Here is a 24804-nt window from a genome sequence, read left to right on the forward strand (position 1 = left end):
CACTGGCCAGTGTATTGGCACCTCCTGCCACAGTTGTGCTGCCTCTGCAGAGGCTTGTCCCCAGCTCCGAGCCCTGGCCAGGGAGGGGGACAGTTGTGCCTGCAGAAGACAAGGCCTTGCAAAGGAAAACCTTCTTCTCATGCCTGGCTCCTGCAGTCGTTGCTGAGGCCTCCGCTGCTCTCCTTCCTTCCTCACAGAGCTGCAGCACAGTGCGAGAGCTCTCCATGCTGCTCTTCAAGGACCTGATGGAGATTGTGGTGGGGAAGAACAAGCAGAGGATGAAGCAGCGCGTGCAGAGGAGCCTGGTCCCACTCTTCCTGCACATGAGCGAGCAGAACCAGAGAGCGGCCCAGGTATGGAGCAGTGCTTTGGGGAAGGGATGCTGACATGACCTGGGGGAGGCCTGAGCACCATGGCAGGGGCTGCTGACAAGTGTGCCTCTGAGTGCATGCCAGCGGGAGGTCCAATTTGCTGAGTGGCCAAGGAAAAGGCAGAGGTGCCGCTGCCTTCAGCAGGGAGGGGCAGCCCTGGTCCTAAGCCCCACTGTGGGCTGGGACATGCTCCAAGGCTGGCCGAGATGAGGGGGAGGCAGGGTGTCTTGTCCTGGCTGTGGTGGCATCTGCCGGTCTCTGCTGCTCTGCAGGCCGCTCAGAAAGCCCTTGTCAGCGCTGCACAACTCCTCAAGTGGGAGGAGCTCAAGCAACTGGCCAGGACAGGGGAGACATGGAAGATTGGGGAGTACCTGGTAAGGACAAGGCCAAAGTCCCGGGGCCCTGACCGGACGAAGCCTGCCCCGCTGCCCAGTGTGCAGGGCACACAGCTGTGCCCCTCACCCACTGCTGCAGCCCAGAGCCCCGGCCGCCTCGGACTCTGCTCCAGGTCCCTCTGCCCTTGCTGTCCCCCCGGGATGCTGAAGGAGCCCCTGGCTTGGCTGTCCTTGTCAGAAGGCTTGGGGGGGATCTCAGAGGAGGCCGGTCGTGGGAGGAGGGTCAAGCCTGACTCCCCAGGGAGTCTCGGTGCCAACCCACGGCCTTGCGGTGTCTCCAGGTGCTGAGGGACAGGAGCAGAGCGGAGCAATACCTGCACCAGAGCCTGCCATACTTGGAGAAGCCTGAGGCATCCTTGCGGGAGGCATCCGTGAAGTTCCTTGGTGAGCCACTACCCCAGTCGCATCCCTGACCATGCAGGTGGGCTGAGAGGAGGTTCTGCAGTGCCTCACAGCATGCCTGCATCGTGCACCCCGGGGACCACACTGAGGCCAACCTTGCACAAGGGAAAGAGGATGAGTGGCTAGACTGGCAAGGCCCGGTGGGAGCTGTGCTGCTGGGGTCTTGGTGGGGAGTATGAGGGCTGACAGGAGGTGTTTGCCTAGGGCTCACGGGGCAGCAAATGAAGCAGAGGAAGGAGAAGGTGGAGCAGATCTGCAATGGTGAGTGAGAGCAGCTGTGGCAGGAGGCCCTGGCAGGGAGGAGGAGGGAGCCCAGGAAGGGAGCTTCAGTTGCTGGCCCTGCCATAAGCCAGGCAGGTGTGGTCTGCCTCTTTGGGGGAGAGGAGGTGAGTATTTGTGGGTCACCTGGGGTATTCCTGACCAGCAACTTGCAGCTGATCCTTTTGTCCCACGTGCTGCCTGCCCAGCCTGGGAAGGGCTGGGTGGGACGGGCCCTGTTTGGGCGGGATATCAGGGATGTCTGCAACTGTGGGAGTCTGTTATGTGCTGTGATCTTTTCTGTCTCAGCCCTCCAGCCCCTGGAAGCTGATGCTGAACCCTCCGTCCGTTGCCTGGTGACACAGAGCGTGCTGGACCTGAGAACTGCCCGGGAGCGGTCGCCACCAAGGTTCAGCTTTGGAGCACTGGGTCACTGGCTCCAGAGAGCATGGCAGAGGTGTCACCCTTCTGCCAGGAGGTGACTCTGTTTGAGCAGCACGGCCACAGCTGTGCCAATGCCGTGGGGCTGCACGCCGCAGACACGCAAGTGTGCTGGAAGGTCTGGGCCATGGCTGGTGTCTCCCGCAGCACAGGACAGCTCGACAGCTCTAAGCGCATCCTGTCCCATTAGTGTTCTACCACTTCTTCCCCTTGCTCTGCTTTCCTCAAAGATAAAGTCCTGTTTCTTCAGCCCATGTGTGTGTAATTTTTTTTGGAGAGAGAGAAAGGCAAGGGGGAAGAGGGCAGTTGCTCTGCTGGACCAGGAAACACAAGGGCAAGAGGGAGAAGCTCTGTAGCCTCTACAGACACCCGCTGTCCTCAGGCCTTGCATCTGCTGTGCAAGGGCCGGGCTGGGGTTTGCCATGCAGCTCTCTTTCTATCACCACTGCCCACCCTGCGCCGTCCCTGGGAATTGCTTCTTTCCTCTGCTCTCCCTCTTCCCCATGACTATGTGCTTCTGTTTTCCCTTGAAAGACCTCAAAAGCCAGGAGCCATCAGCTTTGATTCACTGGGGTGCCCCGTAATCCAGAGCTGCTGGCGCTGGGGCCGTGTGTGACCCAGTCCCTTTCAGCGAATTCAGTGCTGCAGAACAGTCCCTTCACTGTCAGCCAGCCATAGGAGCTGCTCAGGGACACGGAGCAGTTCAGTCCAGCTTCCCCAGGAGCAATCCCACCACGGCCCCTGCACACTGCAGGCTCACACCGGAAGCACCTGGGTGCTGTGGAACTGAGCACCGGGTTCTCTCTTGGCCGTCCAGCCGCACTGTTAGCTGTCGACCATCCTGTTCCTGGCTGAGGCCACCTGGTCTGTTGTGTACCTGCGGTCTGGCATGGCTCGACCGGAGAGGGAATGAAGCTTGAGAAGGATGAAAGCCAGTAAGACGCATAGCTCTGGTGTGCACTCAGACTCACCACGAGCTGGCCGGTGGACCCAGCAACCCATCCAGCAGCAGGGAGGCTCCCCGAGGCCAACAGCCAGGGAGAACCTTGATCATCTTGGTGCAGCTCCTCTGCTGGCACATCACAGCCATCCCCACTGTTTTCTGCTGCTTTGGGGGTTTCATCCCAATTTCCATCATTTTCCCTTTTTTCTGCCTCTTTATGCATTTTTCCATTGCTTTTGCCTCGTCTTCCAATATTTTCGACCCTTTCCACTGTTCCTCGCCGCTTCCTGCCGTTTTCCACAAATTGCTGAACTCACGGAGGTTACGGCTGAAGTACATAAAGATGGAAATCTTACCTCAACTTGGGACTGGGAATCTTGCACGATTCATGGAGAGAATACGGTCTTCTCTGGTTGGACTCGTTCGTTCATGATTGAGAGCCGTTGCAAACACCTGTTTCCCCTCTTCTGCTCTCCTCTGGTGCAAGTCCTGTTTGTGGAGACCTGGGCGATGGACTCCTACTTGCCTCCATTTCCTGCAGCTGCCTTGGGCTGTTTTCTGTTGCAGCTGGTGAGGTGTGGTGGTACCACCGGTGGTCTCCTTGGGTGAACATCTCCCCAGTCCTTTGCATTTGGAGAGGACGGTCATTGCTGGCAGCTGGTGGCAGGGAGAGCCCTGGGGTAGCGCAGGAGCTCTGCTGTCCCCAGCTCATCCTTTGGGATCAGCTCCATGGAGCAGCATCTCCTTCAGCCCAAGGATCTCAACGTCCCATCAAATGTCTTGGAAATGCATGTCTTTTCTTTCCTTTCTTCTCCCCCCTTTTTTTTTGGGGGGGGGGAAGGGGGGGAGGGAACTGGCTCATGTTGCCTCCAAGCTTCTTCTAGCAGCAGCCATGCCCACCAAGGGCTGTCAAGATGAAACCACACTCAACACGCTCACGGTCGCTGAGAGGAGGTCTCCGCTGATCTGCTCGTCTTCATCCCACTGCTTACATGCAAAAAAATCCCCTCGTTTAACTGCAATTTTAAATCCGATATGAAAACACTATAATGCAGCAAAGATTTGAGGAAGTTTCCATGACTCACGGTCCTTAGGATTTAGGAAAAGCACTGGTTTTAAGTGAGTAGAAGTGATTTATTCCCCCCCCTTTTTTTTTTGTTCCCACCTGCTTCGAGCTTTCCACCAAAGACCAAACACGTGTCGCAGAACGAGCTTTCCCCCACGCTTAAAAAGCAGCCTCTCGCCTAGAGATCAATGTCGCATTTTAGCATTTCGCTAAATCCCCTCTAGATTAAATTAAACTGCGCTCTCCAAAGGGGAAGCAGCCGCCGAGCCCTGCCAGCAGCGACTGAGAGGACGTTTCCCGGATGTGTTGGAAGGATAAAAATGATCCGTTCTCTTTTTGATCGTTGGAAGGTGCCAGTGAGGAGCAGCAAAAGTCAAGATTTCTATGTTTTTTTTTATTAAAGTTTTGTTGCTAGCGATAAGGTGCCTCTTGGCTGGGAGCACAAGAAGGACCCAGAGCAGCTTCTTGTTCCACAGCTTAAGCAATAGAAACTTGTTGCCGATTCAATATTTTATTTGACATGATCAACCAGATCCAGCCACGATTCTCAGTTCTACCACTGCCCCTTGGGGGACCCAGGCGTCCGGGTGCCCCTTCTCACCCCCCGCTCTACCCCACACAGAGGGGACCCAGGCATCCAGGGCTCCCATGCTGAACCCCCCCCCAACCCCACTCCCCCGGGTGAGCGAGGGGCCCAGGCGTCCGAGGTGCCCAGGAGTCCAGGCAACGCAAGAAGCCCAGGACAACCCAATTCTCCAAGGGACTCAGGCGTCCGGGAGGGTCCCAGGCATCCGGGCATGCCGCCCCGCCCCTCCCCTGCACTCGTACAGAGGACCCAGGTGTCTGTGGCCAGCAGCGCCACACCCTCCCCCGTCCCCACACCTCCTCGGACGCTGGGCCCCCCGCGAGGCTTCCAATAATTACTTTATTTTAACATCTTTAATTACAGACAGTAAAGTGGGGGCCAGGCCAGCGGGGCAGCTCCTGAGCCAGTGCCCCCTAGATGGTCCCCCCTGCCCCTCCCCCCCATTCGTGGGGCACCCCCACCCCCACCAGTGCCCCCCAAGGAGGTGGGGAGGGAATAAATATAATCCAGTGTATTAAAAGCCATTGAGGGAGGGGAGACACCCGAGGGAGGGAGGGTGTCACCCCCGGGGGGTGTTGTGACCTCGAGGGGGTGTTGACATCTCGGGGGGGGTCACATCATGCCCAGCTGCAGCAGGGTTTTAGCGTACATCATGGGTTGATGTTGGGGTGAGGCTGTGGGGGAGAGCGGCATTGGCGCAGAGCGGGGGTAAATACCGCCCCCCCCCCATGGCAAACAACCATCCCTGGGGCAAATAAACACCCAGATCTCCCTGTCCTAGGGGAAGGGGGAGAAATAGGCTGCTGCCCTCCACCCCGAGTGCTGCAGGTTTGGGGGGGGGCCTTCTGGAGGGTTGGGGGGTACAAAGGGGGTTTTATGGGCCCCCATGGGGGTGGTTGGGACCCCGGGGTAGGGGGGAGTTGGGAGATCCTGGGGGGGCTCCAGGGGTTTGGAGGGGGGCTCCTGGGAGGGTTTTGTTGTCCCAAAATCTGGGTTCTGTTACCCGGTGTGCAAGCAACCAACAGACACACAGGGTCGAGATATTTCTTTATTTCATTTCTGCGCAGAGATGGGGGCTAGGTGGTAGATCCACAAAGCTAGCACACCTTCTCCCCCTCTCATTCTTCATTTATACACACTTTCCAGGGAGTATTTTATACAAATCTTTCTATTGGTTACAATTTCATTACCTCAGGTAACCACACTGCGCTTGCGCTTTCACATTCTGGCCTTAGGCATGCAATCTCTGCAGGAGCTGGCCCCTAGAGCCCAGGGGCTCCCAGCTCGTGCCCTCTGCACGCACAGGGAGCTGGGATTCTTGAGTTTATTTACAAAAGAGAAACCAGGAAAAACAGAGCAGAAAACAAGCAAGTCGGAGCCGCCAGCTGTAATTGGCCTGGCTAGAGGCCAGCACCCAGCTGTGCATGCCGTGTTCAGCCTCTGCGGGACTGCGCCCTGTGGGCAAGGGCACCGCCTGCGAGGGTGTCAGCCTCAGCCCCGGCTCACCTTCCCGTAGGGAGCAGTGAGCCTTGGGCTGCCTGTGAGCTGGGGTGCCCAGCGTGAGGGGGTGTCCCTGCGGCGTGGAAGCTTTACACAGCTCTCTCCCGCAGAGCAGGGGGCTGGAGCTGCCTCCTGCCGCGTCTTTCAGCTTTTTCTCCCCCTCTCTGATATGCCCGTCCGCTGTGCTGCTGGTGCAGCCCTGTCCATCTCCTCCTGGCCTCCGCCAGGAGCCCTGTGGCTGGAGGTTTGCTCTGTCCCCCACCCCCTGGAAAAGACCCACTTGCTCTTCACAACAGAACAACCTAGGACGTGCCCCGCTGCGTGCTGCAGTTGCTAGGGCAGCGATGACGTGCAGAAGCTGTCCCTGTTAGCTGGCTCGCTTGTCTGATGACAGCACAGAGGCAATCGACGACGTGTGGCCGATGTCACTGCCGGGTGATTGTGACCTGCCCCTTGGTGGCAGAGGGCCAGCAGCCCCTCCCAAGGCCCCAGGCTATTGCGCAACCCTGCGCGGTGCTGTGCTAGCCTGCTCCCGGTTGGGCACGGTCGTCTTCTCCTGAGGTGCCCTGTGTACCCCAAGGGCGCTGACGATGTCTTGTGCCTGGGAGAGAAGGTCCAAGCACTGCTCAGAACTCGGGGAAGTAGCTGCTTACGTCCCTGACCTCATTTTATCTGAGGACTTGAGGCACGAAGCCCGTTGCGTTCAGAATTTTCATGGAGTACTGCTCTTTGCGGACGTCTCAGGTGGGTCCAAGGCTTGTGAAGGGCGGGGGTTGAGAAGAAGTCAGAGACACGAGGCATTGGGAATTTCTGGACCTTTGGGAGCCCCGGTGCCACCTCTGGTGGAGAATGCATCAGAGGAGGCCTCTTTGCTGCTGCCATCTTCCACTTTGGGGGAAGCAGAGCTCAGAGGTGGCTGACGTCAGGAGGAACAAGGGGCTCCAAAAGAGGAGAGGCCTGGAAGAGGCCGGGAGTCGGCTAGTTGAGCTCAGCAGAGGTACCCAGTGCTAGGCACTCCTCCACGGGCTGCAAGAGCGCGTGGGCCAGGGGCCCCTGCTCCAGGCTGTGTGGTGTGGGAGAAGGCACGCTGCCGGGAGCAGTGGCCAATGCGAGAGTGGTGGTTTCTCTTGGGTGGTGCAGGCTCGTTGTCACAAGCCAGGTCAGGGCACGATGTAATGCGCACGCTCTCTGAGGTGGGAGCGTGAAGCTGGCGGCCATGTAGGCACCTGCTGATTCCTCTGTGCCTGTTTGTGCCTCTTTGAGGTTTCACTGCTCTGACAGAGAAGTTTAGCCAGAGCGTCAGCCTCGAGCGGGGTGCGGACGAGCTAACGCAAACGCTCAATGACTACATGGGCGACATTGTGGAGGGTAAGTGCCGTTCTGCAGGACTGTCTGGGACGGTGCCATGAGGCTGCTCTTTGGGAGAGCAGAGAGGTGCGCTAGGCAGCCTCCTTGCACGTGCTGGGGGTTTCTGTGGGTGCTGAGGGCCACCGAGAGCAGCTGGGCTCTTGTGCTGGGGGACACTGGTGCTGAGAAACGGGTGTCTTATCTTCACTAGCTCCTTTGGGCAGTGCCCAGTACCGTAGGCACCAGTGCTGTGGTGCCTGTGAGCAGTGTAGAGGCGGGGCTGGAGCTGTGCTTTCCTGAATGGTGCCCCACCAGGCACCACTGCCCTTGTGCTGCTCGGGCGGCAGAGTGGCTCCTTTTTGGCTTGCTTGGTGAAGGTGCAGAGGTGACTCTTCTCTTGCTTTCTTTCGCCTGCAGAGCTGCTGGGCTTTGGAGGAGACATCTTGAAGTTTGCAGGTATGTCTTTCTAATTGAAACTTATCTCTGCTGCCACTGCAGAAGCGTGCTAGGGGAGAGGACAGAGTGAGCTGTGAGCTGGCAAAGCCCAGAGGGGAGGCTCTGTGGGCATGCAGGTGCTCCTGGGGAGCTGCCATCGCGGGCCCCAAGTGGGAAGCTGCAGTGGGACAGGGCTGGTGTGGAGGTGTTGGGGAGGCAGCCTGGGAGCTTGGGGGTTGAGGCAGCATGGTAGGAAGGAGGGGATGAGAGAGGCCTCTCATCTCTGCCCTGAGTGGGACCAGCTGCGGGGGTGCCCGTGTTCCTGTAGCCACACTGTGCACCTTCATCCTCTGTGGCTGCTGTTGTAGCTGGCCTGGGGGAGGGGAAGGCATCCCTGTGCCCAGAGAGCTGTAGTTGAGGAGGAGGCCTTCCGACGAGTGCCTCTTCCTCAGCACGCCTGCCGGTTCCTGCTGTCCGTGCAGGGGGGTGCAGCTCAGGGCGCGTCAGGTCTCACGAGAGCCTTCCCCCGTTCCCTTGCTTTCTGCAGGGGATGCTGTACTGGTGCTGTGGAGAGTGAGGGAAACACAGCTGAGAGACACCATCAGCCTGGTGCTGCAGTGCTGCCAGCAAATCCAGGAGAAGTACAGCGTCCGTGACACAGACGTGGGTCTGAAGCTCCGACTGAAGATAGGTACGGGGTGTGCTGGATTAGCCGTGCCGTGTGTGGCTCCATGGCCCTGTGCAGGGCCACAGGGTGCTTTTCCACCTGGGGGAGAGGTGGTGATCCCTCGTGGGGCCAGGGAAACCTTCTGCCTGGAAGGCTGTTGTGTGCTCTCAGGCAGCCGCTTACAAGCTGCCTGCACGCACCCTGAGCAGATGGCCAGCAAAGGTGCTGGTGTGCTGGGCCTCTGGGGTGCTGTGGCTGTGAAGACTTTGTCAGTGTCAGCTTCACGTGCCTCTTTCCAGGCACCCGTTTCAGGCCCCTCTGTTGGCAGGCCCCACTTTGTACCGCCTCCCCATCGACACTCCAGCTGGACTCCGTAATGAAGGACGGGTGCCTCCAGCTGAAGCAGCTGAGAGGAGGAGCCTGTCTCCAGGGTTGAGCTTGAAACAGAGCCTGTGGAGAGTTGCCGCTGTGGGAGGCTGCGGAGGTGCAAGTGCTCCGCGCCTCAGTCGTGCTTGTCTCTCCCCAGGGATCTCTGCAGGGCACATGTCGCTGCTGACTGTGGGAGACCGCAAGGAGCAGCACTTCCTGATCCTTGGCAAGGCCGTGGGTGAAGTCTGGCAGGCGCAAAACCTTGCAAGTGCAAGTGATGTTATCCTGTCAGCCAGCTGCTGGGAGCTCTGTAACCAGAGCCAGGTGAAGAGCAAGAGAGTGAAAGGCCAAGGAGCTGTGAAGGTGGGCGAGATGGCCTCTAGAGCTGTTTGGGGCACCTGGAGCTGGGGGTGAGGGAGGAAGGTGTGCGAAGGCTGAGGAGATGGGCGTTGTGGGAGTTGTAGCTGTAAAGCGGAGGTGGAGAGCTGTAGCTGTTGCCCTTCCAGCCGAGGGTTAGCTGTGGATTGTGCTTGCTGGGTTTGCGGTGGGGTCAGGAGGGAGTGTCAGGGTTTGGCCCTGCTGGGGTCGTGGCGGTGTTCTGTAGACGTCGGGGTGCGTGGCTGATGGCTGCACAGCTCATGTGCTGCTGATGCCAGCGTTTGTCCCGGTGCAAATCCAGCAAGGTGGCTTTGCTACATGGGGATCTCCTCCTCTTCTCTGGGAAGCGAGGGCGGGATGGAGGGAGGGTAGGACGCGTGCCCTGGGACTCCTGGGGAGGCCGATGGCAGTGCTTCTGCTGCGTGTGCCTCCAGGTTACAGGCATGCAGCGGATGTCTGTGTCGGAGCGCGAAGACCTTTTCTCCAAGTTCACACGAGCCCAGCTGAACTGCCGTTCTCCGGAAATGCCAGGTGAGTGCCCCGGCTTTGCCTTGTTCTGTGCCTGCCCAGAAAGATGGGGACTGGCTTGCGGAGGGGCCACTGGGGCCTGGCCTCTGCCCTCTCCCCCTTGCAGTTAGTTAGTGGTTGGGCTTGGGGCGCAGCTGCGCTGCAGCAGAGGCACTGGCTGCTTCCCGCTGCTTCCAGGGGACGGCTGTGGCTGAGCACCTGCAAGAGGAACACACGGGCAAAGGGCGGAGGACCTTGCTCCCCGAGTTGCAGTGCCAGCCCCTGCTTTGCAAGGCCCCCGTAGCCAGGCTCGTAGCACCCTGCTGCCAGTGACCGCGTGTATTTTCCTTGCGTAGGCGTCCTGAGGCCTGCGGTTACCTTGGCCCCTCATCGTGCTCAGGGGAAGGTGCTGAGGAAGTACATCCCAGCCAGTGTCCTGCGCAAGGTATGGCCACGAGTGCTGGGAGGTGCCTTTTGGGGGAGAGGGAGGGGAGAAGGAGATGTGTGTTGCAGAGCGGCAGTTCTCCAGACAGCAGGTAAGGCAAAGAAAATGCCCCCGTATGCAAAAACCTGGGAAAGAAGTGCTGCAGGGGCCAGAAACCTGCCGACTGTGTGCTCCTGCAGAGAGCGCCGGGGGTGAGGAGGGGTGGATTGCCCTCTGCATTTTCCACTGGTGTTGTTCTGGCCATGGCCCCGGGGTAAGAGAGAGATGCCTCCGGAGTGGTGACAGCATTGCTGAGGGTGGCCCCTTGTGTCCATCCATGCCCAGTGCCTTCTTGCACCGTTGCGTGTCTGCCTCGCGCAGGCTGACGCCTGCTTTGCACTGCGAGGAGGCTTTCTGCATTCCTCTGAGAGCGCCCGCTGCTGCCGCTCTGTGCGCTCTGCCTTGGTATCTGCTGCAGGCAGGAAGCGCCCAGGGCGAGCTGGCTGGTGGAGGTGGCCCGCTGCTGTCTTCCAGATTGACGACAGACAGCCCCTGGCGTGCCTATCCGAGCTGCGGCCGGTCACCTGCCTCTTTGTGAAGCTGCAGTTTGCTGCCAAGGTCAACCTAACGCAAATCTGCAAGGCTATCCAGGACAGCAGCATGCTGATTTTGGAGATCCTCCGTCCTCACAAGGGCGAAATCAACAAAATCTCCATGTTTGATAAGGTGAGCGTGGAGGAGCAGTGCCCCCGCGCACGAGGGCGAGGGTGGTGGTGGAGAGGAGGGAAGCGGCTCTGTCTCTCGCACGGTGGGGAGAGGGGAAGCAGCTCTGCCTCGGCGTTGGGAGCGGTACCCTGGGGTGTCCTGGGGTTGCCCTGAAGCTCTGCTGCGGTCGGCGGAGGCTGGAGTCTCAGGGCGGGAAGGGTTTGGTGCAGGCGTTGCGGCAAGGTGTGCTGTCTCTGTCCTCGGCAGGGCTGCACGCTGCTGTGTGTGTTTGGCCTCCCTGGAGGAAAGCTGCCCTGCGAGAGCGTTTGCGCCTTGGAAAGCGCGATTAAAATCTCCACCGCCTGCTCCGGCAGGCTGGGGAAAATTGAGTGAGTGGGGAGGCATGCTGCCTGGGACGGCCTGGGGCGGGGGGTGCGGAGGGGTGCCAGAGCGCCTGGCTGCTCTGCACGCGCAGCCCGCTCAAGCTGGCGTGTCCGCTGCCGGGCTCTGCCAGTCCCCGAGGCCTGTGCTGCCGGGGCAGACGGCAGAGCGCGGGGACGTGGGGAAGGGGCGGCGGTGGGCAGGCAGGACTGCGCACGGGCGCTGCTGATCCCTGCTGCTCTGCCTGCGCCTCAGGGCAGTGTCCGTGGGGGTCACCAGCGGGACGGCGTTCTGCGGAGTCGTCGGCCACCGCGTCAGGCACGAGTACACAGGTACGAGGTGTCCGTCTGCGGAGCGGGTGCCCGGGCCGCGTCCATTACAGGAAGAGGCAGAGTGTCGGGGAAGAAGCTGTGGGCCCTGGGCGCTGGGCCAGGACGAGGGCTTGGCCTGCGGCAGCGCGTCGGGACCGGCGGAGGCGGGGCGGGTCCCGCCGTACGACGGGGGATGGGCTGTGAGCCTCTTTGTTGCTCTCACTCGTGCTCAGCAGGGTTTTGTGCTGGCCTGTGCTGCGGGGGATGCAGCCGGCAGCCTGGAAGGGTGGTGCGGGTTGCTCTCCTGAGGACGTCAACGCGTGGTCTCTCTCTGTGGCAGTCATGGGCCAGAAGGTGAACCTGGCTGCCCGGCTGATGGAGCACTACCCGGGGCTGGTGTCCTGCGATGCGGCGACCTACGCAGCGTCCCGGCTGCCCCGGTCTTACTTCAAGGAGCTGCCGAAGGCCCAGATGAAGGGGGTTGGCGATCCTGGCACTGTCTATCAGTACCTGGGGATGTCGCAGAAGCTGTGAGTGTGCTCTTTGAGCAGGCTGCCTGGGGGCGTGGAGGCACACAGGGTGCAGCTTTGGGCAAAAAGAGGAGCTGTGCAGAAAGAGGCCAAGCTGCTGCCCTCCCCAGGCCTCCCACCGCTGTGGCTGAGAAGAGGGAAAGCCATAGCATGGCCGTGCTTTTTGCCTGTTCACCTTGGTGCCTGTTGCTGTTGGGAGAGTGGGAGTGATGGCGTAGGGGTGGAGAGGGCTCTCGGGAGTCCTGCCCAGAGGGCTTGCAACTCTGCTTTCTGCCCTGTGCTTGCTTGCTGGCATGCAAGTGGCAATGCAGTGACAATTGTGACCCACCCAGGGGGTATTATCTCGGCTGCTTCTGAGCAGGAAGCTCTTGGAAAGCACTTTGGTCTGTGCTGGTCCCCTGGGAAAATGTGGGTGGCCGGGCCTGTGTTCCTGCTCGCTTGCTGGTGAAACTGGAGCTGTTCCTCTGGGCCAGGCTTGTAGGTTCTCTTTGGATGATGTTTTGGCCTCTGTTGCTTGCACGTTGATAGCGTGTGCTGTGCCAGTGTGGTCAGAAGCCCTTGGGCTTCTGTGTGCTGGAAGTTTTCCCTGTGCTTGTTTGGTGTTTGCACTCTCTCCTGAATGAGCGTGAACTTTGGTGGTGGGAGTGTGGGCAGGCTGCCATTATGCTCAAAAGAAGAGCGGGTAGGCAAGAGTGTGTCCTCAGCTGCACGCATGACTCTCTGTCCTCCAGCTTCTGCCTCCTTCACTGACTTTTGTTTTTCTCTCCCCCTGCTAGCGTATTTGGCCTGGATCTTATGGAGGAGAGGTCAGAGTACGGCCCCTTGCTCGGTAGGTGAATGCCTTGCTCTTGTGTATGGCCATTTCTTGCCCTTGGTAGCTGCTAGTACCAGCCTGGGAATGGAGATGCTTTTGCAAGGGATGGTGTTGCCTGCAGTGGCCATCAGGTTTGGGCTCACAGCTCGTTCGTAAGGTTGGAGTTGGGCCAGCAGTGGAGGTGGGAATCAGAGTGAGACGCCTAGTGCTTCCTGCCTTCCTGCACCGTTAGCGTGTCAGGAGCTTTCAAGAACGCAGTTGCTGCCAGGCTCAGTGCAAGTATACAGTTGCTCCCAGGCTCCAGCAGGAAGGTGGGGCTGTGAGTGCCCTAAGGCAGGCCTAGCTGCAGAATTGTAGCTGTTGGGGTGGGAAGGAGCCCTGGGTGTGGGCAGGCTCGCAGGTGCGGTGGAGGGAAGTTGCAGTGGCAGCAAGAGGGGAGGCTGCCCAAGGTTGTTGGCTTTTGAGCTCGCTACAGCAGCTTGCTTTTTGTCTGCCTTCACAGGTCGTGAAAAAGAGATTGCCCTCTTTGAAAGTGCCTTGAAAGCCTATGGGACTTGTCACGAAAGCAGCATCCTAGCGTTTGAGGGTGTGCTTGGCTCTGGAAAGAGCCATTTACTCACTGAGCTGGCATCTTTGGGCCAGGCTGCTGGCCACAGGTGAGTGTTTTGGAGCACTACCTGTGGGACACTTCCCTTGCCCATCCACTGATGTTTGTGGCATCCTCGAGCCCCTCTGCTAGTGCTGCTGGCCGTTGGCCTGCAGCATCCCTGAAAAGCCTCCTGGAGCCGCTGGTATGGAGCAGCTGCACGCTCTCCTACTACGTCTCGCGGGAGCTGGAAGTGGCTTGTGGAGCCAGGGCTGTTGCTCTTGCAAACTTAGGCCAGGCTGCAAGGGCTGGCAAGAGCCCAAGCTGCATGCTTTTCATGCAGCTGGAGAGTAAGGAGAAGAAAGATGCTGGGGGAGGCGGGAGTGGTGTGGTGGAGCTGCCAGAGAAAGGCTGCTTGCCCTTGGGCTTTTATTGCCAAAGACCACTGGGGCGGCCAAGCCTTCCCGTAGTATAGGAGGCAGATGGCAAAGCTGTGGCATTCAAACACAAAGGCCCAACTTGCTCAGTCATTGCTTCTTCAGCTGGCAAGTTGCTGTGCAGGGGGAGGTGCTGAGAGCTGTGGAGACACAGGGTGTGGTGGTGGCTCTGCCAGGGGCTTGGCAGCAATTGCCCCTCTGTGGCTTTTCCTTGTAAGATGCGGGAAAAGCTTGGCCCTCTGTGAAGCTCTTGGAGGTGTGTGGAAGAAGAGTCCGTCTGGGGCTGTGTGTCCAGAGCTCCCTTGTAGACAGCCCTGGATGACGTGCCTCTTCTCTGACAGTTTTGCCTTGGAAGTCTGCAGCTCTTTGCGTTGCTCTCTGAATCTCGGTCCTCTTTGCTTTTGCATGGCAGGGTAGTGGCCGTGGAACTGACAGAGCTAGACCTGAAGCAGGTCTACTCTGCCCTCCGTATGGTGCTGGCCATGGCCCTGGGCCTGCAGTCATGTCAATCGTGCAGTGCCAGACAGCTTGTGCTGCAGGCAAAGCTCCAAGGGCTGATGGCAGAGAGCAGCTACTGCCTCCTCAACGACGTCTTCCTCGTTAAGGTGAGAGCGAGGCCCTCTCTGGCCCTGGCAAAGGGCTGCTTGTGAGCTTTTGTAGTTTGGAGGCTCTGGTGGGGAGTCTCTTGGCTGCCTGGAGGGAAGAGCAGGGGCATATAGTGCAGGCTTCTGTTCCTGAGCGCGGTGGGCAAAAGGCACTGAAGAGCAGCTTGGAGATGGGGCTGATGAGCTTGTGTTGAGCTGAGTGCTGTGTGAGTGGTCTGCTGTCTCCCGGGACTGCCATCACAAGCGAATAAGCAGAGGGCTTCTGTTCTCAGCTCCCGGGGTATCGGCACTGTGTTGTCTCCTTGCAGCTGTGTTGGAGAGAGGGCTGATGGTGAGGCCAGGAGAGGCATTTTGCTGGGTTGGTGTTGTGTGGTGGGTAGGTGTGCTGCAAGCCCTGGAAAGCTGTTTCTCTATGACTGTGCTTTTCTGGGCAGTTTCCCCTCTCGACCGCAGTTTCCCAGATGAGTGGCACTCAAAGGCAAATGGAGCTGGAGTTGGTTTTGAAGAAAGTGCTCCAGAAGGTGAGCTCTTCTCTCCCTCGGGGCTCAGAGGAAGACACCAATGCCACAGGCGGAGGCTTCAGGAGGAGAGTGGTGGGAGCTGGCGGGAGGACGATGTACCTGAGTCCTTACCCTTCAGAGCCCAAGCACCCCTGCCCATACCCCCGATACCTTTCCTCCCATAAAGTTGGTGGGCACGTGCTCGGGAGGAGCAACAAGGTTCTTCTGTCCTACTTTGCACAAGAGGCCTTAAAGTCTCAGAGAAAGTGCAAGTCAGTAAGATTCTGGATGCCTAAGTAGCTGGGGAGAGGAAAGAGGCTTCAGAGCGTTCTCTCCGTCTCTCTCTCTCCCTCTCTGTCTGGAGAGGGAGGGAAAGAGGCCAAAGTTGCTGCTATGGAAGCTACTTGAGAACCCATCAGAATCCCCGCAGAGCAAGCTGTTTGTTTCAGACTGTTGAAGAAGATGGCGTTGTATTTGTCATCGACAATGCCCACTGCATCGACTCTCCCTCCTGGAGTCTGATGTGGAGCGTGCTCAGGGATGTCTCGATCTTCATGGTGATGAGCTTCACTGCCAGTCACTGCAGAAGACAGAGGCTTTGCCAAGCTGCCGTAGACATCCTGAAGTTGCCGAAAACCAGCTGTGTTCGTCTTGGAGAGCTGAAGCCTTCTGCTGTAGTGCAGAAAGCCTGCCAGGAGCTTGGAGTTGTCAGCCTGCCCCAAGATCTAGAGACGTAAGTCACAGGCAGGGCCTGTGAGCTCTTGCTGAGAGCTTGAAGCTGTGCAGAGAGCCAAAGGGAATGAAGCCCTAGAAAAGGCAGTGCAGAGCTTCTAGGAGGGCCAGTGCCTCTAGCCAGTGGGACATCCTGGCAGTCGTGAGCTGCGAGTGGGCAGCTGCCTAGGCACAGAGCACAGGAGGTGTCCAGCCTTCTGTGTTGCACTGGAAGGCAGGAAGGAAGTGGTCCTGCATGCTGGCATGGCTCAGGGGTGGCAAAGGCATTAGTCTGCGTGGTGAGGCTTTGTGGGGTGAATCACGGGGGCAAAGGTTCTCACCGGTGCCGGAGAGCATCGAGGCTGTTGGGCACACGAAAGACAAGGCTTGCTTGGGGCTCTATCTGCACTGCTTTTCCCGAGGATTCCAGCAAAGGCTGTATCTTCCGGGTGACTCAGGCACCAAAGCCCGTGGGAGTCGTGGCCCTTTCAGAAGTGAGGTGGAGCTGTGGTGAAGACGTTGGTTTCTGTGCTCTGCCCGAGTGGCTCAGCGCCCACCTGAAACGTGTGCGTGTGCGCCTGCCTTTGCCTGTGTCAGTGAGTGCTGGATGTGCTCCTTTGCAGGTTGCTGACGCAAAGAAGCTACGGCATCCCCTATTACTGTGAGGAACTGCTGCGCTACCTTCTTGGCCACGACATGCTCTTGTTCCACCCACTGGGGAAGGATGAGAAACGAGAGGACAAGTGGGAGAGCCTCTTCAGTAAGCACCTTTGCGGCCGACTGCCTAGTTGCTGTGGTGCATTTTCCCCAGCGCATTCTTGCCCGAGGCTTCCCCTGTGAACTTGGCACTGTCAGCTCTTGCAGCCATAAAGAGCGTGGTGTGGATCAGGTGTGGGTTTGTACAGGCCTTGCTGCTGGGACAGCCCAAGCTGAGGCCGGGGAGTTCTGGTATCTTTGAGAGGACAAGCAAGGGTGCCGTGGCAGCCAATTTCAAAGGAGGAGCAGAGCTGCTGCCTGGCACTCAGGTGAGTGCTGGTCTTGTCGTGAACTCATAGGAACGCAGGTGCTTCTTCTGGGCCAGTGTGGTGAGTCCTGTGGCTGGAATGTTCCTTGTGCACAGCCACGGGGCTGGATTGAGTCCGTCAGTGACACGTGGTGCCAGGTGCTGTAAGGCCTGCTAGGGGTGAATGCTGAAGGGTTGAGGTTGGAGGGAGCTGAGGGATGTTGGGTGGGAGGCATTTAGAGGACCAGAGAGAGGGCCTGAAGAGTTGAGTGTGTTAGCAAAAACACTTGAGGGCAAGGGAAGGCAAATGGATGCCTGGAGTCCACAACGCCTGGTCTGCTGCTTCAAGGAGAGCTCCTGCTGGGGTCAGGCTCTTCTCCATATGGGTATACGGCACTGGTGCACTTTATGTTCCTGCCGCACACCGTGTTTGTTGGTCAGAAAAAACTTCTTCATCAGCAGGTGGTCTGAGGACTCTGGCTTTTGTGAGCCCCTGCTGTCCTTCTCCTCTGCCTTATAGGCCAAAGCGTAGTTTGAAGCCTGCCTGAAGGGGTGGGAAAGAGCAATTTCTGTCCCTGAGCACAGCTGCTTACGAAGCTCCGTGTGCGGGGTGAGGGCAGGCAGGCGCAGAGCAGCCTGACAGCAGGCTGGCTTTGGGCATGCTCTGGCTAAAGAGAGCGAGAGATTAAACACAAGACCCCGGCTAGGCACAAAGCGGGGCATGCTGCTTCTGCCTCTAGCATGCCCCACGCGGGTGGATTTTCATGGGGACGTCGGAGGTGCTGCTGTCTGACCTGTGGAAAATCCCTTCTTTGGCCCTTTGAGTCGCTGCCCAAATTCTTGGGATGCCCTGGAGAACTCTGCTCTCTGGCCGATGTAGGCGTGTTATTTAAGAGGCATTGGAATGTGCGTGTATTTCCCTGGGCAGAAGGCAAAGAAGGTCACTTGCCAAGAAGTCTGACATCAAACCCAGCAGAGGCGAGGCACCGGCCTTGGGAACTTGAATGCCAAAGTGTGAAAGCCCCCAAAGGTGCTACTAAGTGAAGGCGGCAGTGGTAACACGACCTAGGGATGAATGCCAACCAGCTTGCCATGGACCCCCAATTTTGCATTTGCACTGGCAAGGTGCCTGCCTCTGGGATGACGGCAACACTGCTGCCTTCTGCCTTGAGGCGTTGCCTCCCCAGTCAGGAGGTCTGGAGCCTTTGACTTGGGAGTGTTTGGGGAAACTGCCTGGCAACAGCTAATGTTAGGGAAGGGCTATGAAACAAAGGTATGCAAGGGAAGTGCTTTGCTCGTCTTAGCGAGCATGTTTGGTGCAGGCCAAGTGCATCAGCCCACCTGAGGCAGGCCTTGTTCCAGCTGAGGTGGATTTTGTAGTGTTTGCAAGCAGGAAGTCATGACATGAATTGTCTCCCTTTGCTAATCGCTTTCTCCTGCTCCCTTGTGCCGCTCAGCTTCTGTGACGGAGGCTTCAACCACCACAGCAGCACGAAGCTCCAGCGCGGGGAAGGACCGCAGGGTGTGCACCATGAGACCGGCTGTGACCCCGCAGAACACAGTACTTCCCCCTACATTGAAAGGTGAGGGGCTGAGCCGCGCTGTGGCAGCTGGCAGCAGTGCTGGGTGCCTTTGCCAGGGCCTGAGCTGGAGAGTGTGGGCCTCGGTGTGCTGCAGAGTTGAGCCTCTCCCCTCTGGGACTCTGCTGGGCAGGTTGCTTTGGTGCCGTGGGATTGTCCGCAGAGAAACCTGCACGTTGTCTGCTCTGAGTGGGGTGGGGTGGGCAGGGGGCGGAGAAAGGAAGGTATTGGGAGCAGACTGTTCTCAGCAAGAGAAAATGCATTTCCAGGGGATATTTGTCATGGCTCCGATTGAGCTTTGAACTAGGCTTCGCACCTCATTGTTCTGTTTGTAATTTCTCCTGCTTGTGGGGGCCTCAAGGCACTGAAGCCCAACCAAAGCCGTCTTGCGAATCTCTCTTTGCCTGTTGTTTTCTGGGCTGGCCCAGAAATCGCCCCATTTCTAGGGGGTGCTGGATAGGAAGCTGTGAATGAGCATGGCTGCCCTCAAGCCAAACCCTGGCCGAATGCCGGTGGCAGAAATGTCCCCCATGCCCAAGTGTTCTTCTTGAAGGAGCTGCTTTGTCCAAGAAGGGGAAAGTCTTGTGTGACCAAGGGAAGTGCGGGGTTGTGGGGAGCTCTGAGCTGGCCTCGGCGGTGCAGGAAAAGCTCTCTGTCTGTGTGCCCTGTGGACATAAATAGAGCGCAGAGCTGGCAAGCTGCATGCCCGGACATATGCATGTGCTGGATGCTGCCCTGCTCATCCGTGGTGGGGGAGCGTTCGTCTGAGCATCTCTGCTTTCCTGCGTCCTTGCTTCCTGTGAGTCAAGCAGGAGCAGAGGCATCTTGAAGACACGTGCCCTGGGTTGCAGTTGTCCAAGGGGCTGGGTCCCTAGGGAAGAATCTACCCACTCAAGTGTTGCAGCTAATGCAGGCCGTGATGGTGGGGAGTGGGCAAGGGAGAGACGTGTGGCTTGCTTTTGGCAGGGATTGCGCTGGCTGAGCTGGACAGCATGAAGCCCTCGGAGCAGATGGTTCTGAAGTGTGCAGCCATCCTAGGGCTGCTGTTTAGCACGGAGCTGCTGTTCCACATCCTTCCTGGGTGGAGCAGGGCCAAGCTGAACAAGGCGCTGAATGCCCTGGTGAGATGCAACATCCTCAAGTGGCTGAATGCTGCCAAGGGGGCAGAAGAGAGCAGTGTTCCCACCGAGGGGTCAGGCACCTCTCTGGAGGAGGAGAGCGGTAAGAGGTGGTAAGGGGAGCCTGGGAGCACTGCAGGCTGCTGCTGCCGCTGTCTGTGTCCCCGGTGGGGCTCCCCAGAGAATGCCCCCTGCCTGGAGGAGGTGTGTAATGCTCATGGCACCCCGGGGAGTTAGGGATGGGTTGTTAAAAGCTCTGACGAGTCCATTTCCGAGGAGCCTGTGCTTTGTGCTTTGTGCTGGAGGGCAATATTGCAGTGAGGTGTTGCGAGTCCCTCTGCTGCCCTGCCTACAAGCGCGGCTCATAGCCCATGTAGGAGAGGGAGTACGAAAGCCCGGACCTGCTGACCCAGCCTCCCGCTGTGTGCAGATGAGGGATTTAGTGTGCGTTGATCTTTATTGTCCCCTAGCGCCGGGGGAGCGTAGGAGGCTGGGAGTGTCTTGCAGAGTGGGCAGAAAGAGCTGGCTGTGTCTTGCTTCTGCGGCTGGCAGCATCCCCAGCTGCCGCCTGGGGCGCAGCTGCACAGCCTGTTGGCAGGGAGAGCAGGCCAGCAGCCCGTTGCGCTGGCCGTGCTAGTGTGAGGAAGGCAAGGTGGGCCCTTTTGCTGTCTGGCCCGGAGGCTCTGAGTGCAGGAGCGCTGGTTTCCTGCCAAGGGCCCACGCCAAGGCCTGTCTTTCATGGTGCAGCTATGGCTTGCCTGAGCTGTGGCTCCAGCTCCGGCCCCAGCTCTGGCTGATGGGAAGCCCCATTGCCTTTCAGATGCCCAGAAGTCATCCATGGAGGAGAGCAAGCAGAGGGCGAGGCTGGAGTCTGGCGTGCTGGCCTTTTGCGCCCCACTGCTGCAGGAGGCTGCGTACGAGCTGTGGCCGAAGGGACAGAGGGTGGCCCTGCACCACAAGTGTGCGGCCTTCCTGGAGAGGCACACGCACAAGTGCCAGTGCTGCGGGGGAGGCGACTTTGTTGCCTTCCACCGCTTGGCCCTCGGCAGCACGCAGGAGGCCGAGAGCGGAGAAGAGCATGGCAGCGACTGCTCCTGGCGCAACTGGGAGGCCTCCCTGGCGACCAGCGAGGAGATGAAGTTGGACGAGCTCCCCGCCTCTACGGGTATGCCGTGTGCCCTGCTCTGGAGCCTGGGTCCTGCCCACTCCTACCGCACACTTGTTTCACACAAGCGTGGGGATGCTTCCAGTGCAAGGCGGATAATGTTGTAGGACTAGTTCATTTCTCCACTGAGCACAGCTCCACAATGAGAGCGATGATGTGTCCACAGCGTAGCGCCTTTCTCCCCTTGCGTGTCCACCTGCATTTTCCCAGAATTACGGGAGGGCAGCCCATCCCCCGGCAGAGGTGCACGCGTGGCTCAGCAGGCTGAGGTGTATTAGCTAGTGTGTCTAGTACACTTGGTGAAGCTAGGTTAAATCTGGAGTTGAGCCCCACAGTGAAGGCAGATGTCAGGGAAGGAGCTGGAGAGGGAGCTGCCGCCAGGGCCTTTGGCTCTGCTCTTCCTCCCTTGGTGCTACAGAATGGCAAGAAGCAGCTCTACGGCATGTGCAGTGAGGAGGTGTTTAATGGCATGCTTTCTTTACAGATGCTTCAAGTGGTGTACTGAAAGAGAAGAGCTGCTTGGAGGAGATTTTTCAGTGAGGAGCCAAGGTTTTGAAGATGATTTTGGGGGGCAGTGGGGTGAGGGTGTGCAGAGGAGATAAGCGGAGTTCCCCGCTTGGGCTGCCCGTTGTGAGTCTAGCATTGGCGAGATCAGGCCTGTGAGAGGCAGCTGGGTTGAGATGGGCATGGGGATGCGTATCTTTGGGGAAGCCAGTGGGATCCCAGTGCTGATGGTGGTTTGGAGTGGAGCAGCCCTGGCTTTCTAGCTGTTAGAGAGCAGTGTTGCAAGCTGTGCAGGGGCAAAGCAGCCCCTGGAGGCAGGGTGGCTTGTGGAAGGGGACAGAAATGCCAGCTGGTCTCTCTGCCTGCCTAAAAGAGCAGTGCTCCTCCAGAGCAGGGACAGCAAAGGCGCCAACAGGACCGGTGCTCCTGCCGCTTTGTTACAGCTATGGCCAACGGAATGGCTTGCCATTGCTGAAAAGGGGAGCTGTTGCTTCTCGTGCCGGTTCTGCCCTGCCTGAGTCCACTGTGCCTGTGCTCTGGGGCCCCAGGGCTCCTCTGAGTGCCCAGCATATACTGGTCAATGTGCCCGCAGTGTCAGGGAACAAATCTTGCCAAAGCGTGCTGTGTGAGTGAGTTGTCCTGGCTTTGCTTGCCGTGCGGGGAGAGCCAAAGGTCTTGAGGGAGGAGGGAAGGCGAGAGCGGAAGGGAGGAAGGAGCACAGGGGGAAGTCATAGCAATGATGGGGGGCTGCAGCCCGCACCGGAGTCAGTGGTGTCAGTTGTAAGCTGGGAGGGCCCAGGGAACTCTGGGTGCAGGTCACTGTTGTGTGGGGTAGAAAGAAGGACTGAGCGAGCTCCCTCAGCACACCTGGGAAGGCTGTGCAGCCCACGGCTCCCGTGCGGTGCCTTCGTGTGTGTGGCCTCGTGCTGTGCTAGAATGTGTCTTTAACGTAGGCTGAAGGAGCAGTGTTGGTGACGCTGGTGTGTGCTTTGGTGTCTTCTTTCTCCGTGATCTTGTCTCCAGAGCGGCAAAGCAGTTTCTGGCTAAGACCGAATGGATGCCCAAGGTGCCCAGCAAGACCCAGTGGACGCAGGGTGTGGAGTGTTCCTGCAGCTGCAAGGCCATTGTGGACTTGGTGCTTGTGCCCTTGGCTCAGCACTACATGGCAGTGGGCAATGACGCCAGAGCCTTTTATTATCTGCTGGAGGGTGCGGCTGCCTACTTGCACGTCTCCGACAACTACCTGGTGAGTTGCCGTGCTTGCCAGAGCCCACTGCCCATGGAGTCCTCTCAAGTGCCTTGCCCTGAGCAAGCCAGTTTTCCCACTGCAATAGGGCCTGCCTGGGGGCCTTCCTTTGTGGGGACTCAGGGACGAATTGGTGGGAGGGAGACCCAGCGTTTGCCTCCTGTTTGCCTCTCCTGTGGCAAGAGAGACAGGGCTGTGAAGCAGCCCCTTGGTGCAAGGTGCACCTCCCAGGTGGTGGTGCAAAGGAGTGTTTGTGCGCGTGGTGTGAGAGGCAGCGTGACTGTGCTTGGGTGGGCATCACCAGGGGCAGGTGCAGGCCTCCTCAGCAAGATGCTGGAGGCACCTGGGAGTGCTGGGGCTGGGGACAGGCTTGGCAGCGATGCTCAGCTGCTCTCTGTGTGCTTGTTCAAAGGCCTTCCGGAACCTGAAGAAGGCAGAAGTGCTGAGGACCTTGGTGGCTAAGAAGGGAAACGCGCTTGCTTGCTTTGAAGAAGCCACTTTGCTGAGCCTCAAAGGAGAGGTAAGGTGACAGGGTGGTTTTGGTGGGCTCCCCCGGTGGGTGGAGTTGAATGCTTTCCTGTGGGGTAGGGTGCGGTGGGGCAGGCTCTCCCTGGCCCACCTAACTGCGACTGCTCTCAGCCTGCTTTCCTGGGGCCCCTTTGCCCCCTGGCCAAAACCAGCTGAGGTCCTGGCCTTGATTCCACCAGAGACACGCAATTGGTTATGTTCTGAATCGGAGCCCTTTGGGAGCCTTCCCAGTATCCTTGTTCTTAGCGTTCCCAGTAGCTGGGAGGCTCAGGATTCCCAGCTGTGCCTGGGGCTGCTTGATGCACTGGGGATGAGCTTTGTGCCAAACGGGACAGCCTTCAAAGCCCTTTTGCTGTGCAGGTCTGCTACCATATGGGACAAACGGAGCTGGCGAAGACAACGATCAGGAAGGCATTGAGCCTTCTGAAGAGGAAATTCCCCACGACCTCCACTGGCGCCGCCTTGCAGCTTGTGCTGGAAAAGTCAGAGCATGCCTCTCACAAGAAGAACAGAGACTCCTCCGTTCCTCAGGAGGCAGGGTAAGACGCAGAAGGGAAAGCAAAGGCTCTTCTAGGCAGAGGAAAAGCTGCTGAGGGAGCTGGAGGCTAATGGGTGGAGCAGCTGTGGGTTGTATTGGGCAGCTACTGGGGTGCTGGCATGGGAGATGGTGTTGGTGAGAGCAGGGAGGTGTTAGTGGGGAGCCGAGTCTGGGGAGGGGAAGGGAGTGTGCTGGCAGGAGCAGGAGGTGGGCCTGTTGGCGTAAGCGGAGGTGAGCTGTGAGAGGGAGGAAGCTCAGAGGCTGCAGCCAGGCGCAGGCCTCCCGTGCAAGGCCCCTTTTCCTCCCGGTGGCCAGCTTTGCTTGGCCTGCCTAGGCTGTAGTGCCAAGACACCATCTTTAGCAGTCACGCTTCCTGGGTGGTACTCCTTGGTTCTGCCGCTTGTATCGCTGCGGCCGTGCCTGCGTCAGCTGCCCTTCTGCAAGGAGGTGCAGCCGTCTCCTCCATCCCCCTGCTTCCCCCGCCCCGTGGGACTCGGCACAGTGTGCCTAGTGGCTGTGGCCCAGCAGTTTCCCTTGTGTGGCAGGAGGCAGAGGCTCCCCTGGCTGTTCCGGCAAAGCCACTGCCTGTCCTTACTGCGGCAGCTCTTCAGCCTGGAGAGCGCCGCCGGCAGTCGGAGGCTCTCCCGCCTGGCAGCACTCATGAAGGTGAACACGGCCGAGGAGTCCGAGGATGCGAGTCACGTGAGTGCCTTCTCTCTGCAGCAGCAGACCCGTCCCTGACACGGCTCCTTTTCCCTGGCCTGGCAAGAGTACCAGCAGGGCCTGCCCCCGGCAAGAAGAGCCCAAAGATGGACGTGTGCCTGCCCTTTTCTGGATGAACTTCCAGAGGGTGTGGGTTGCTGCTGCTTTTGGTAGTCCCTCGCATTGGATTTGTTTCCTAATTGTGAGCATGGAGGTGGTTCTGGCTGTAAGGCAGCACCACTGTGTGTATTCTGTAGTTTCCTCGTAGCTCTTGATAATGCTGGTGTGCAAGGCCAGGGGCCCCTGTCTTGGCACAGCTGCAGTCAGCAGTGGCAGTAGGAAGAAGAGTTGGTCGTATGGGTGCGCGCTGTGAGAGTGGAAGAGAGAAGCTGGCAGTTGGGTTGTGGCCTGTCCCCTCCAGGCCAGGGAATTGCCCTGGAGAGACAGAGTCGTGTGCATTGTCGTGTTTGGACCCTTCTAGGTCCTCTTGTCCTACCTGGAATATGCGCTGTGCTGCCAGAACCTGGGCTGCCGGGAAGAGTGGCTGCAATACGGGCGGGCGGCCATGCAGCTTAGCGCTGAGGTGCAGCTCTTTGGAGGAGGGGTATTAAACACGGCCAGCTTTGCCCAGGCCCTGTCCCATCTGACCCTCAGCCTGGGAAATCTGCCTCTGTCCGTCGACGTAGGTAGGTACTGCCCCCACCGCCTGCAAGAAGGCATCTCTGCCGAGAGAGCCGGTGCAAGTCTGCTT

The 24804-nt window shown here is 58.9% G+C and overlaps 1 protein-coding gene across 1 annotated transcript in view; it reads left to right on the plus strand.

Annotated features, from left to right (window-relative positions):
• Window positions 1–323: 323 nt before the first annotated feature.
• Window positions 324–24804, plus strand: part of LOC134154533 (adenylate cyclase type 10-like) — a 28500-nt gene continuing 4019 nt past the window's right edge. Inside the window, exons 1-30 of the mRNA XM_062601206.1 lie at window positions 324–353; window positions 644–745; window positions 1048–1150; window positions 1373–1429; window positions 6524–6706; window positions 7226–7330; window positions 7727–7765; window positions 8292–8435; window positions 8938–9143; window positions 9593–9689; window positions 10022–10110; window positions 10624–10815; window positions 11062–11183; window positions 11431–11507; window positions 11827–12016; window positions 12793–12845; window positions 13333–13486; window positions 14266–14458; window positions 14893–14979; window positions 15408–15691; window positions 16293–16429; window positions 18130–18255; window positions 19219–19473; window positions 20191–20535; window positions 21020–21071; window positions 22063–22285; window positions 22698–22805; window positions 23174–23352; window positions 23897–24053; window positions 24535–24739. Coding sequence (XP_062457190.1) covers window positions 324–353; window positions 644–745; window positions 1048–1150; window positions 1373–1429; window positions 6524–6706; window positions 7226–7330; window positions 7727–7765; window positions 8292–8435; window positions 8938–9143; window positions 9593–9689; window positions 10022–10110; window positions 10624–10815; window positions 11062–11183; window positions 11431–11507; window positions 11827–12016; window positions 12793–12845; window positions 13333–13486; window positions 14266–14458; window positions 14893–14979; window positions 15408–15691; window positions 16293–16429; window positions 18130–18255; window positions 19219–19473; window positions 20191–20535; window positions 21020–21071; window positions 22063–22285; window positions 22698–22805; window positions 23174–23352; window positions 23897–24053; window positions 24535–24739 — 4294 coding nt within the window. The remainder of the gene's footprint in view (window positions 354–643; window positions 746–1047; window positions 1151–1372; window positions 1430–6523; window positions 6707–7225; window positions 7331–7726; window positions 7766–8291; window positions 8436–8937; window positions 9144–9592; window positions 9690–10021; window positions 10111–10623; window positions 10816–11061; window positions 11184–11430; window positions 11508–11826; window positions 12017–12792; window positions 12846–13332; window positions 13487–14265; window positions 14459–14892; window positions 14980–15407; window positions 15692–16292; window positions 16430–18129; window positions 18256–19218; window positions 19474–20190; window positions 20536–21019; window positions 21072–22062; window positions 22286–22697; window positions 22806–23173; window positions 23353–23896; window positions 24054–24534; window positions 24740–24804) is intronic.

Source organism: Rhea pennata, unplaced genomic scaffold (assembly GCF_028389875.1).
Source record: "Rhea pennata isolate bPtePen1 unplaced genomic scaffold, bPtePen1.pri scaffold_32, whole genome shotgun sequence".
In the NCBI taxonomy this organism is placed as follows: Eukaryota; Metazoa; Chordata; class Aves; order Rheiformes; family Rheidae; genus Rhea; species Rhea pennata.